Below are 13,627 nucleotides of genomic sequence, written 5' to 3'. Positions count from 1 at the left end.
AACACATTATAATGGGTTGGCTTAAATTATTTTCAACTGATTAATACCTTGTATTTCAGAACAGCTGTAGCAGTTTGCATTCATGCCCAATTTCCTTTTGTGCTCTCCTCTGGATGATGAAGCTTTATAGTGTCTGACACTGTGCTTTTGTGGTGATTTATTAACTGTGTCAGAACAGATGCTGGGAATGCTGGGAAAGCTATCATGTATATTGTGACAGTTGATATTGATTATGACAGTTTCTGGACTCCAGTGGCTTCTCACACAATCAATAGCATTTTGATCTTCTCAGAACACATACCATGTGATGTATACTATTGTGCTTTCCTTACAGAGAAAGGGCTCTTTGTTCAGAACCTTTTCTTCCTCATAGTTTTGTGAGAGGTGCCATAAGAATACATTGTGTTGCAAACAGTAGAATCACACAAGCACTCTGTTGAACTGGGAACCAGGAACGAACTTCAGTCTTGTATCTCAGTGTCAGATTTGGTAGAGTAAACAAGAATACTTAGCTCATGCTCTTCAATTCCAGAGTGTCTGTTCACTCTGTCTTTGAGTTTATTAAGTGTAACAAGATGTATCCTGTATTTCCAGTGCACTGAAATGTATGGCCTGTGCTCTTGAAGACTTTGTGCAGTCTGTGTTTATTAACAACTACAGAAGTGCTGCCATTTATTTCAGTGGTATGTGGACTGTACCTTTGAAGTGCAATCCGTGTCCTCCCAGTATCAGTGGGAAGCTGTAACTGATTCCCAATGAATTTAGATTGCAATCATTATCAAAAATGATTTCATTGTGGTGGAGTTTTAAAGATCATGCTCCATGTCTTTGTTTTAATCTGTGTATTTGTTCTACTCGGTGTCAAAGAAAGCCTGAAAAACATTTGAAGAAATTAAAGCTGAAAATGAGCCAAGTGGACTAGTTCATTAAGAAAAATGAATTGCCACAAACAGCTACTGTTTTGCTTTATTGAGTACCAACAGCACATTGGGTGCTGCTTTATTATTGTTGTTGTTGTTGTTGTTGTTGTTGTTGTTGTTATTATTATTATTATTATTATTATTATTATTATTATTATTATTATTATTATTTTAAAGCTAGAGCTGCCAGGTCCCTTCATCTTGCTGACAGGGGGATTTGGGGGGTGTTCCAGGAGTGGGCAGGGTCATCCCCGGTGTGATAACGTCACCTGAAAGTGACCTCATTGCATCAGTGACATCAGGGTGGTGGGGCCATCGCCCTCCGGTCCCTGCGAAGCAACCAGCCCCTTCCAACTGCCAGGACCGCAACGAGGAGGTGGAGGCAGTGAACATACCTCCCTTCTTCTTGCCAAGCCAGCCGGCTTGAAAGGACCAGAGAAAGAGAGAAGGTTTGGGCACCAGCAGATCTGAGTGGGGAGAACAGTGAAGTATCTTTCCCTCTCTCGGCCTATCTGAGACCTTGGGCAATCTCCAGGGGTGGGGAAAGATCTGCTTCAGTGATAGTGACTGGTGGGGGCCCACTGAAGGTGGAGACGGGGTGTGACACCACCCGATCATGCTGGGGAAGGGCGGGAGCAGCCCTGACAGATGTGATGACAACACTCCTGACATGCATGTGTGGGGATGGGGTTTCCCCAGTTGGCCGGTGGTGGGTATAAGCCCCCAAAATGCAGACCTGGGGAATGGCAACTCTATTTAAAGCCCAAGCAAATACTTAAATTTGTTTACTGAAACTGGATCATGCTCACAATGTGCTTTGTCCACGTAATTGCTAGTTATATATGTTAGATTGAACTTGAATATTTTGTTAATATTTACTTTCTAATCTACATCTTTCTGGATCTCCATCATTATTATCTTTTGGCAAATGGTTTTGAGGCATTCATGTACATCTATAAAATTTAGTTCAGGTATATATAAATTTCAAAATCATTTTGTTGGTGGTGGGGCTTATGACAGTCACTAAAGAGTTGAGTACAGACCATAGTGAATTCAAGCTATTGTTCTGTTAAAGCAGTCCTTCACCGTGGAATTGCAATTCAGTCTGGTGGTGCCATTTTTACTTTGATTGAACTACTTGTCATATAATCCAGTAAGAAGCTTAAATATGGTTTGTTGGTTCCTAACTGTGCAATCCTAAACAGAGTTACACCCTTCTAAGTCTCTTGAAGTCAGTTGGTTTAGAGGAGTGTAAAACCACTTAGGAACACAGGGTTCAGTCTTGTTTTGCCTGCAGTTCAGCTAACAACAGTTTCCCACCAATTCTCCCCTCCACCTGCAGGCTCCCCCATGACCCCCCACACTGTTCCCAAGGGTCCACAGGACCACTGCCAACCCCACCCAGGAACTGTATTTTAGGGAGCATAGCTGGATAAAACAAGAAGGATGGCAGGAAGGAAAGTTTTTACCCCACAAATTTTACTCTACTTGCAGTACATGTATTTTATAACCTGAGCACAATTTATAACCTGACTATTGGTGGACCTCCTGATGGCACCTGGTATTTTGGCCGCTGTGTGACAGAGTGTTGGACTGGATGGGCCATTGGCCTAATCCAACACTGGCTTCTCTTATGTTCTTATGTACTAAATGAGAAGTCAAAAGGACCTTGTTAAAAATTAAGTAATTTACTTACTTTCATAGGTGCTTCAGGACTGGGAACTGCTTATCTTTTTCAATCAAATTGCCCACCCATCTCATTTTGGGGTCTTGATATTCCATGTTAACTTGTTATGAGGCTTTTAAAAACTATGGCTTTTGTTTTAGGATAAAAATGTGGGTGTGGGTGGCAATGGCCACAACATGGGAGGGAGTACAAACAAGGAGGCAATTCAAGTGAAGAGCACAAACTCTTTGATGCTCTTGTGTGTTGCAGTCTGCCACTGATGTTTAAGTATTTCAGCTATGTTTCTGCTTGATAATCGGGTTTCAGAATGATTGATGGTAAAGGATGCAAAGACACTGTACTCCCAAGCCACTAAGCCATTTCTAAGAATGTGTATCCAAAGTGATCACTAGTGATAAATATACCTTTTACACTGGTTTTAATATACTTATGCAGCTCTTATGGTGGTTCTCTTTCTGAAGGGCTCAGATTTTTAAATTTTAAAGTGTTTTGCTGCAAAATTGTTGTTGATACACTAAGAAACTGGATATGTTATTTTATTCAATTTCTAAGTTAAGTTTTGTATAATATGTAAGTTGTACTTTTATAAGAACAGTACACAGTTGGCTGTTTATGGGGAACCAGCTACTAGAAACTAGAACTGTTTTCATAAACATTTTCATTAGAATTTACCTACCTTTGAATACTCAAAAGCAATGTGTCTGACTTTATCCTAAGCAAAATAACTGCCAGTTACGTTTAGAAGGATGCAAGAATATTAATTTGTTAGGGTCACTGATGGAGAAAAGGGACCTTTAGAAAAAGTATAACCCGCAGTGTCTTTTCTTTGGCCTTTTAGAGATTAATAGTGAAATCCTAAGAACACTTCATTGGGAGTAAACCCCATTAAATAGACCTGAGTAGGCTTCAGAGTGGACCAGCTTAGGAACTGCTAAGGACCAATCTAGACCCCTGTAGCACAGTCTAAAGGTGTTCCTGGATGGGAACACACAGTTCAAAATGGCAGTGCACCCCAGGGTGAATTTAGGAATGTCCATCTCATCTAACTTGGTCTTAAATCACAAGTTACCCAATAAATTTCAGTTTCATGTATATCTAGGAAACTGGTCACATCACTTGCACGTTTTCAAAAGAAAGGAGAGAACTGTTAGATAATAAGACTGATCTCAAAAATCAAGACGAGAGGTCCCTAACCTTTTTGAGCCTCTGGGCATTTTTGCAATTGGCCGCCACAGGAGATGGAGTCAACCACTGAATATCAAGGAGTGAGTTTATGCATAACTTTTATAGTAAATCTTCAACATTTCAAGCAGAAATTCTGTTTAATAGATCCCTTTTAAAAGGAACATATTTTATTAGATATTTTCTTGCATAGACACAGCTTACCTGTAGACATGCAGTGAAGATCCTTATGCTTTGACAAAGCAACCTTTAAAAATATTCACAGCCAATCAGAAGCCTTGCTGGGCCAATGTCCCAGCTGGCCCTGTCCACTTTCTAAGTTGGCGGGCCCCAGAGAAAGCTGCCAGTGGGCACCACTGTGTGCACAGTTGCCACTGTGGAGACCCTGATCAATATTATAGCATGATCATTTCAATTTTTTTCCTGCATTTTGAAATTCTAGAATGAGTGTTGGAACAGTTCTCTTGATCTGGGTTTCTAATCTTTGTGGGGTTGGCAACAATGCTCCCTCTAAGCTGTGGAGTCCTGTGAGCAAAAATTCTACCTTGTGAGCTACTGACATTAAAGATGTAAGCAAGTGACTTGGCTGCTGCAGAAATTAGTTTGCTCTGGAGGCATCCTTCCTGAGCTAAGACAAAAATGTGTGAGCCGGAGGCTAAAAAACTGTGAGCTAGCTCACACTAACTCAGTTTAGTAGGACCACTGGTTGGCAGTGCTAAAGCTTATTTTAATTTTTTTAAATCTGTTGAATATAAACCAGTTTATATATTTTTTCCTCCTGACATAATATAGTTTTAGTTCCTTGAGTTTGAGTTTTTTATAGATAATTTGAATGTTGTGCTATAGAAATAATAGTTCCATGGCATTAACTGTAAATTACCAGTTATTTGTCTGAAATATGTTCACATCCTATCTAGAGAACTTCCTTGATCCTACCTACCTCAAAGCTGTCAGGGCCTGCTCACAGCTGTGCTGTTTGACTGGAGTATGACAGGATAACTGTTGCTAGGAGAACCAGGTAATGCAGTTGCAGTTTATAAGCTCTTTCCAACTCTGCACAGCTTTGGTTTTTTGAAAAGTTACTTGGTATTCTATTTATTGCAGTAGCACATGAGGTGCTACATGATTCCCATTTTAGAGAACACCCAAGCAGCATAGTGCATGAAAGCACCTTGGAGAAGGCACTTCTGGAAAAAGTCTCTGATTCTTCTCTCTTTCCCCTTCTAGATGGTATTCACAGTGTTACAGCATTTTGTACCTTGCGGGTGACTATCATCACAGATGACATGCTGACCAACAGTATCACAGTACGGCTAGAAAACATGTCTCAAGAGAAGTTTCTCTCTCCACTGCTTGCTCTTTTTGTAGAAGGTGTGGCGACTGTGCTGTCGACAACCAAAGAAGGCATTTTTGTCTTCAACATTCAAAATGACACGGATGTCAGCTCCAATATTCTAAATGTGACATTCTCTGCCTTGCTTCCTGGTGGCATTCGAAACAAATTCTTCCCCTCTGAGGACCTCCAGGAGCAGATATACCTTAACAGGACACTCCTCACAATGATTTCAACCCAAAGAGTACTGCCTTTTGATGACAACATTTGTCTCCGAGAACCTTGTGAAAACTACATGAAGTGTGTGTCTGTACTCAAGTTTGACAGTTCTGCCCCCTTCATCAGTTCCAACACTGTTTTGTTCCGACCTATACACCCCATCAATGGCTTGAGGTGTCGGTGTCCTCCAGGATTTACAGGTGACTACTGTGAAACGGAGATTGACCTCTGCTACTCCAATCCTTGTGGAAACAATGGTCTTTGCAGAAGTCGAGAGGGAGGCTACACTTGTGAATGTTACGAAGACTACACTGGTATGTTCTTATATTTATTTTATGTACTTCGTCATTCATCTGTAAACTGAAAGAAGTCAGTCGTTTTTTCTTCTCAATTTTGGATATGTAGTGGCTTAAAAGGCCAAATGCAAACTTGATCATAAAAAAGCAATCTATGTAAAACCATATGTGTGAACAAAACATGGCATTTCAATAGACTGAAGCAATATATGACTCAACCTTAGTGGTTGGCACTTCTTCATGCATAGCTGAGACATGAATCATCCAGGCTGAAGGGGTTATCTACAGTGCTGTTCACATTATGGAAAGGGATCCTTAAAAGCCTGTTGCTGGTTTAACATTCTAATGGCATAAATGAGATCAGGCTTGAATACTTAGTAGCTCTGAGTAGCCAAGTTGCCCATTCCTTCATGAACCTGCTGGTATATACCAGGGGTCTACAAGCCTATTGAGCTTGTGGGTTCTTCTGCAATGTTGAGAAAGGACACTGGGTACCATTGTGAAATAGCGGCAGTGTCATGGTTCTCTCTCTTCCCCAGACCAGTCCAGGAATGGGAAGAGAAAGACTCATTGACTGAAACAATGAATTACACAAGAACCCAGGAGAGGTAGTCTCTCTGGATTTACAGACACAGCCACCAGAACCTTTCAACTATAGTCCCTTCCAGTCCAAGAGCAAGGTTCAGACTCTTAACTGGCCTCTGGGACTTGATACCATAAAGTAGTTTAACTGGGAGAGCGGTTTCAGGCAACAGGATTTAAGCTTGGAGTCAAATGTACATCAATCAGACACAAGTTGTAAACAGAATAGAGTTTATTTATCACAGACTTGCCATCAGACTAGAAAAGATTATAAAATAACAAGCTGGCAATGTTTTGCCTAACTACACGATAGAGCATATTTACCAACAGCAAGGAGGGTCAATAGTCCATAGTAAGAGTCCAGTATCTTGAGAAAGAATAGCTCCATCCTTGTGGGCACAGAGCCATGTGCTTCAGCTCACAAAGAATCCTTTGTTCTGTCTCATCCCATGGCAGAGACAGCATTCCAGGGTACATGCAGGAACAGAGAGAGAGCAAGCCAAAAAAGTGAGCTCCTCTCTAAGGGTTAGCCAATTTGAACCCCAATCTCATTATGACCGGCCCTGGCCAGTAGCCAACCACAATGAGACAGGTACTTTCCAAATTTGGGGTCGTCATGGTAAATGGGTGGGGATAGGTTGGGTCCAGGAACCATCCTCTGCAGTAAGATGATCCCTGAGCCCCTCCTATCCAGGAGCCTACGTGCGTCTCTGCCATGCTTCAGCAGAGGCATTTGGTTTATGGGGGCAATTTGAGCAAATGGTCAGCCACTTGGCTTACATAGGAAACCAGAGCAACAGGGGGTACATTCCAAGGGGGAAACATGAAACCTACAGAACATCCTAAGGGAGACATGAGGCCCATAGGGAGCTTGTGGGTTCTTCTGCAATGTTGAGAAAGGACACTGGGTACCATTGTGAAATAGCGGCAGTGGGACAGGCCCAGTTGCAAAATGGCTGCCACATGGCAGAACCAATCAAACAATATTTGGAGATTCCACAACGTTTTGAGAGGTTTTAAGTCAAGCATTATCTTAAAAATTGAGACAGCTGCTTCTGAATGGCTGTTACTTACAAAGACAAAGGTGATGCCTCCTTGGCTCTTCTGAAAAACCTCTTGCCCTGAGGAGGCAGAGAAGATCTGGGATCTCTTCTTAATTTGGGGAAAGAGGTGATGATTGGTTTCAGTTTCCTAATGAAGGGGAGGGAGTGCTCCCTCTATGGCTACAGTGAGGTTTCCAAGTTTAAGAACATAAAAGAGCCCTGCTGGATCAGACCAGTAGTCCATCTAGTCCAGCACTCTGTCTACACAATGCCCAACCAGTTCCTCTGGAAAGCCAACAACAGGGCATAGAGGCAGAGGCCTTCCCCTGACATTGCCTCCTGGCTCTGGGTTTCAGAGGCTTAGTGCCTCTGAATGTGGAGGTTCCCCTCAGTCACATGGCTAGTAGCCACTGATAGACCTATTCTCCATAAATCTATCTAATCCCCCTTAAAAGCTGTCTGTTCCTGTGGCCATCACTACATCCTCTGACAACAAATTCCACATTTTAATCACTCTTCTGTGTAAAGTAATATTTCCTTTTGTCTGTCCTGAACCTACTGCTCATCAGCTTCATTGGATGCCCTTGGATGCCCTTGAGTTCTAGTATTTTGGGAGAGAGAGAAAAAATTCTCTTTGTCAATTCTCTCCAACTCATTCATAATTTTATAAACCTCTACCATATCCCCCCCTTAGTCATCTCTTTTCTAATCTGAAAAGTCCCAGACTAATCGTCTTCGTTGCCCCCTGTACTTTTTCCAGCTCTGCAATGTCTTTTTGAGATACAGTGACCAGAACTGTACACAGTATTCCAAATGAGGCTGCACCATAGATCTATACAGTGGCATTATAATATTGGCCATTTTATTCCCAATCCCTTTCATAATATCCTTGACACAGAGTTTGCCTTTTTCACCGCTGCAGCACACTGAGTTAACAATTTCATTGAGCTATCCACTATGACCCCAAGATATTTTTCCCTCTTAGACTCAGCAAGTTCAGACCCCATTAGCCTATATCTGAAGTCAAGAATTTTTGCCCCAGTGTTCATCACCCTACACTTACCAACAACACTGAACTTCATTTACAACATTCACCCAGTTTCTGGAGGTCCTCTTGGAGTTTACAGTCAGCTTTGGTTTTCACCACCCTGAATCATTTTGTGTCATCCGCAAACTTGGATACCACACTACTCATCCCCAGTTCCAGATCATGAATAGATTAAATAATACAGGCCCCAATACCAATCCTTGTGGGACCTCACTACTTACTTCCCCCATTGTGAGGATTGTCCATTTATTCCTACTGTTTGCTTCCTGTCATTTAACCAGTATTTAATCCATAAAAGAATATGTCCTCTTATCCCATGACAGCTAATTTTACTCAGGAGTTTTTGGTGAGGTACCATGTCAAAAGTCCAGGTGTATAATGAAGAAGAAGAAGAGAAGAAGAGATTGGATTTATACCCCGCCTTTCACTACCCAGAGGAGTCTCAGAGCGGCTTACAAACTCCTTTCCCTTTCCCTCCCCACAACAGACACCCTGTGAGGTGGGTGGGGCTGAGAGAACTCTTGGCACAAACTGCTCTTTTTCAAGGACAGCTGTGCCAGAGCTTGTGACTGACCCAAGGTCACATCAGCAGGTGCAAGTGGAGGAGTGGGGAATCAAACCTGGTTCTCCCAGATTAGAGTCCGCGCACTTAACCACTACACCAAACTGGCTCTACCTGGTCACCATTGTCTACATGTGTGTTCACTCTCTCAAAGAAATCCAAAAAGTTGGGGAGGCAGGACTTGCCTTTGCAGAAGCCATGCTAAATTTCCCTCAGCAGGCTTTGTCCCTCGTTGTGCCTAACCATTCTGTCTTTGATCACAATTTCTACTAAATTGCCTGGGACAGACGTTAAACTGACTGGCCTGTAATTTCCTGGCTACCCTCTGGGTGTCACATTAGCTACTATCCAGTCTTCTGGTACAGCAGCTAAAGTGATAGTTTACATATATGGGTTAGTAGATCAACAGTTTCACATCTGAGTTCCTTAATAACTCTTGGGTGTATGCCATCAAGACCTGAAGACTTACGGGTATTTAATTTCCCCAGTAGGTGTAGAACTTCATCTCTAGTCACCTCAATTTGACTGAGTTCTTCGAACTCCCTTCCTGAAAATAGGAGCTGTGTCATGGGTACATGAACACAGAAGCAAAAAAGTAACTGAGCTTCTCTGCCATCTCCCTATTTTCCTTCAGCAATCCCTTTCCTTCAGCAGCCCCACTGCTTCTCTGCCAGGTTTCCTGCTCTGGATATATTTAAAGAAATGTTTATTGTTTGTCTTGATGCTTTTACCTACTCACTCCTCAAAATCTCTTTTTGCATGCCTAATTATTGACTTACATTTCTTTTGCCAGAGCCTGTGGTCCCTGCTGTTCAGTTCATTGAGGCAGACGTTCCACTTTTTTAAAGAAGCCTCTTTACTTTATATAGCTTCCTTGATTTGCATTGTTAACCACACAGGCCTTCTTTTAGACTTAGCAGAGCCTTTCCTCTCCTGTGGAATACATTCTATCTGGGCTTCAAAGTGTGGTTTTAAATAGCTTCCAAGCATCGTCTAGGGAATTGACTCTCTTGTGTTTCCTTTTCAGCTTCCTTTTTACTATTCCCCTCATTTTTTTAAAGTTCACTCTTTTGAAATCAAATGTAACAGCTTTGGACTTTAGGGGTAACTTTCCATTGACCTAAATGCTTAACTTAGGCCCCGTTCACATGGAGAAGTTGCTACGCTGAAGACATGGATGATAGGCGGATTTTCCGGGCACGATCACACCGCAACATCTGGGAAGTGTAGTGCACTCGTGGCTAACCCGTGGCTTGTTGCTGAAGATGCAGAGTAAAAAACCACCACATACAATGTACTAGTTTCCGGAAAACGCGGGGCAAGGGCAGGCGTCTGATCGCGTTTCCGCTGGAAACCCATGGCGTCCGGGGCCCACCCATGTCCCGTTGCAAACTGGATGTTGTTGTTTTTTAAGTCTCCACAGGATGCGCACAAACGATCATGCACATGCGCAAACTTCGGTGAGACAAAAAAAATTCCTGTTTGCCACGGAAGCAGCGCAGCGCGATTGCCGGTGTGATCATGCCATACTGCTTCTTTGTCACGCTGCAGACTAGCCATGTGATTGGCACCTAATGGCCTAACCACGGGACCTCGACAGGACGTCTGATTGGGCTGCCGCACGTTACTTTGTTCTGGGGCAAACAGCCACGCTCCCCCCCCCCGCATTTTCCAGCTCGTGTGACCGGGGCCTTAATAGAATTGTGGCCATTGTTCCCAATTGGTGTAACAACCTCTACATCTTTCACCAGGTGTTGAGACTCACTCAGAACAAAGTCCAAGACCACTACCTCTCTGGTTGGTTCTGTGACCAGCTGTCCCAGTGCACAGTCATTTATGATGTCTAGGAATCTCATTTCTATAGCATGACTCAAGCACATGTTTACCCAGTCAATGTGAGGCTAGTTAAAGTCTCCCAGTATAATAACATTATCTGCTTTAGTCACCTCCTTTGTTTCCTTCTCCATTTCAAGATCAGCTTCAGGGCTTTGATCAGGTGAGCAATAGTAACCTTCAGTGCTCAGTATTTCAACACGTATCAAGTCAACAATTTTATAGAAGGCTTCTCCGGTTCTCCATAGGAACAACCCAGAAAGACCGCTGTAATAAAGCACAGCTGCACTGATGATTCCAAAAGAATTAAAGGAACAGTACTTATAACATCTCGCAGAGTTAATATCTATAACTATAACTAAACTAATTGCTTGGATTCTGAACCAGATTGTAAAATCACAGCGTTACAGGATAGCATTACAAAATTCAAGGGGAAATCTCAACATTACATACATGACCAAAAACCTAATAATTACAGAATAGCATTACAAAATTCAAGGGGAAATCCCAATATTCCATACATGACCAAAGACCTAATAATAAAGAATACTACTTGTGGAAAATAGACATCATGAATAATAAAATGCACCAAAACCCAGACTACAATACCCAGAATTACACCATTTATAAATATGAACTGAGGTCTAGGATGCATTTAAGCCATGAGGAGATACTGTATTAAATTTATGTATTTAAAAAAGCCTCCTTTTGAAGCAATAGTCTATGAATATCTTGAATATCATATGTCTTGTTACTAACCGCTCTGCAGTTTGCCAAACATTGCAGATCATTACATTCATATTTTTGATCACAATAGTGGCTCATGATAGGAGCATCTTGATTCTTAAGTCTCACCCAGGACATGTGCGCCAGTATACCAGTTTTTAAACTTCTCATGGTGGACCTCACATAATATTTGGGGCAAGAACACCACAAAACGTAGACCACTTTTGTTGAATCACAATTAGTGAAATGTTTCAGTCTCCACATAAAGTTATTTATTGTGATCTCATTCGTCTGGGTGGTATGTTGACATACTAAACAGTTTTTATCACATTTGAAATGTCCTGATGGCAAATTAGACTTGGACTGAAAATTATTCATATGAGAATGAACAGCCATATCCTGAATGTTGGAACTCCTTTTGTATCCTATTACCCCTGTAAATGCTATATGATATGCCAATGTCTGCAGAGTATGCTGACAGTCCTGTTTGATCTTGGAGAGAATTGCAAAGCACAAGAGAAGGAATGTTTTTGTTGTATAAATCCCCCTCCTAGTCTCTCCTTATATATAATTGAGTAGTGGGTGCCAAAGTTCTAAAATGCACTCCTTTAGTGTATGGACGCTTGAACTGTCAGTCAGAAGACGCTGGCTGGGTTGACTGGCTGCTTTGTACAGTCCCGCCCAGTGTTTCAAGGTCTTTTGCATATGGAAGCTGATTGGACTTCACTCCATTCCACACCTCATACTCCCCCCCCCGCAAGGCAGTTGGAATGTCAGTTGCATATGGAACCTTCAAGGTCTTTTGCATATGGAAGCTGATTGGACTTCACTCCATTCCACACCTCATACTCCCCCCCCCGCAAGGCAGTTGGAATGTCAGTTGCATATGGAACCTTCAAGGTCTTTTGCATATGGAAGCTGATTGGACTTCACTCCATTCCACACCTCATACTCCCCCCCCCGCAAGGCAGTTGGAATGTCAGTTGCATATGGAACCTTCAAGGTCTTTTGCATATGGAAGCTGATTGGACTTCACTCCATTCCACACCTCATACTCCCCCCCCCGCAAGGCAGTTGGAATGTCAGTTGCATATGGAACCTTCAAGGTCTTTTGCATATGGAAGCTGATTGGACTTCACTCCATTCCACACCTCATACTCCCCCCCCCGCAAGGCAGTTGGAATGTCAGTTGCATATGGAACCTTCAAGGTCTTTTGCATATGGAAGCTGATTGGACTTCACTCCATTCCACACCTCATACTCCCCCCCCCGCAAGGCAGTTGGAATGTCAGTTGCATATGGAACCTTCAAGGTCTTTTGCATATGGAAGCTGATTGGACTTCACTCCATTCCACACCTCATACTCCCCCCCCCGCAAGGCAGTTGGAATGTCTGGTGGTGTGTAGGTCCCAGGATCATGTTTTAAAAGCCGCCTGGGGAGATGGGGACCTCAGACAGGTAGAATGCCATAGACCACACCCTCCAAACCAGCCACTTTGTCCTGGGTAACAATTGCTGCCAATCTCCAGGTGAGGGCTACAGATTACTCACAATTACAACTGCTCTTCAGGTAGCAGAGATCAGTTCCTCTGGAGAAAACAGTGGACTCTGTCATTATACCCTGCTGAGGTCACCACAGCAAATTGACACTGTTTGCCCAAAGCCAGAGCACTGCCCCAGAGCCTCTTTCTAGATCTCGTTGTATTGCTTTCACAACGGGCTTTACTGCTAGTTATGGTAATAATCTTCTAAAAACTAATTTGCGTGCTAGTCAAATCAGGCTCACTCACAATTTTAATGCTAGTAGCTCTTTTAGCTCATGAAGTAGAATTTTTGCTCACAACACTCCACAGCTTAAAGGGAACATTGTGTCCCACAGATTTTCCCCATTCCACCATGTTTTTGAGATATGTACTATATCTACATTGTCATTGAACACCAAGCACTCCAGCTCCTCCATCTTGGCTCAGAGACTTCTAGCATTGGCATACAGACACCTATAATGTGTTTTCCTCTCCAGTAACCCTTACCTCCCTTGGCCCCTTAGTCACCACACATGGTCCTCAGTCATCATTGTGCCCTCACCCCCAAGTTCTGTTATGCTGCTAGCAATATTACCCTGAGTGTTTATGCAATTATCCCTTTGGACTGACTTTTCCTGAACTGGAGGCTTTCCAGCTCCTGTTGCCCCCCCCC

General features: G+C 42.7%; 1 protein-coding gene across 1 annotated transcript in view; it reads left to right on the top strand.

Moving 5' to 3' along the window:
- The first annotated feature begins 204 nt into the window (after positions 1 to 204).
- CELSR1 (cadherin EGF LAG seven-pass G-type receptor 1) overlaps positions 205 to 13,627 on the top strand; it is a 154,458-nt gene continuing 141,035 nt past the window's right edge. The window contains exons 1-3 of the mRNA XM_015415356.1: positions 205 to 377; positions 595 to 683; positions 5,017 to 5,655. Of these exons, the coding sequence (XP_015270842.1) occupies positions 205 to 377; positions 595 to 683; positions 5,017 to 5,655 (901 nt within the window). The remainder of the gene's footprint in view (positions 378 to 594; positions 684 to 5,016; positions 5,656 to 13,627) is intronic.

The sequence above is a fragment of the Gekko japonicus genome, unplaced genomic scaffold (genome assembly GCF_001447785.1).
Source record: "Gekko japonicus isolate JY-2015 unplaced genomic scaffold, Gekko_japonicus_V1.1 scaffold775, whole genome shotgun sequence".
Lineage (NCBI taxonomy): Eukaryota > Metazoa > Chordata > Lepidosauria > Squamata > Gekkonidae > Gekko > Gekko japonicus.
Note: the sequence above shows the minus strand (reverse complement) of the source record. Positions and strands in the feature narration are given on the sequence as shown.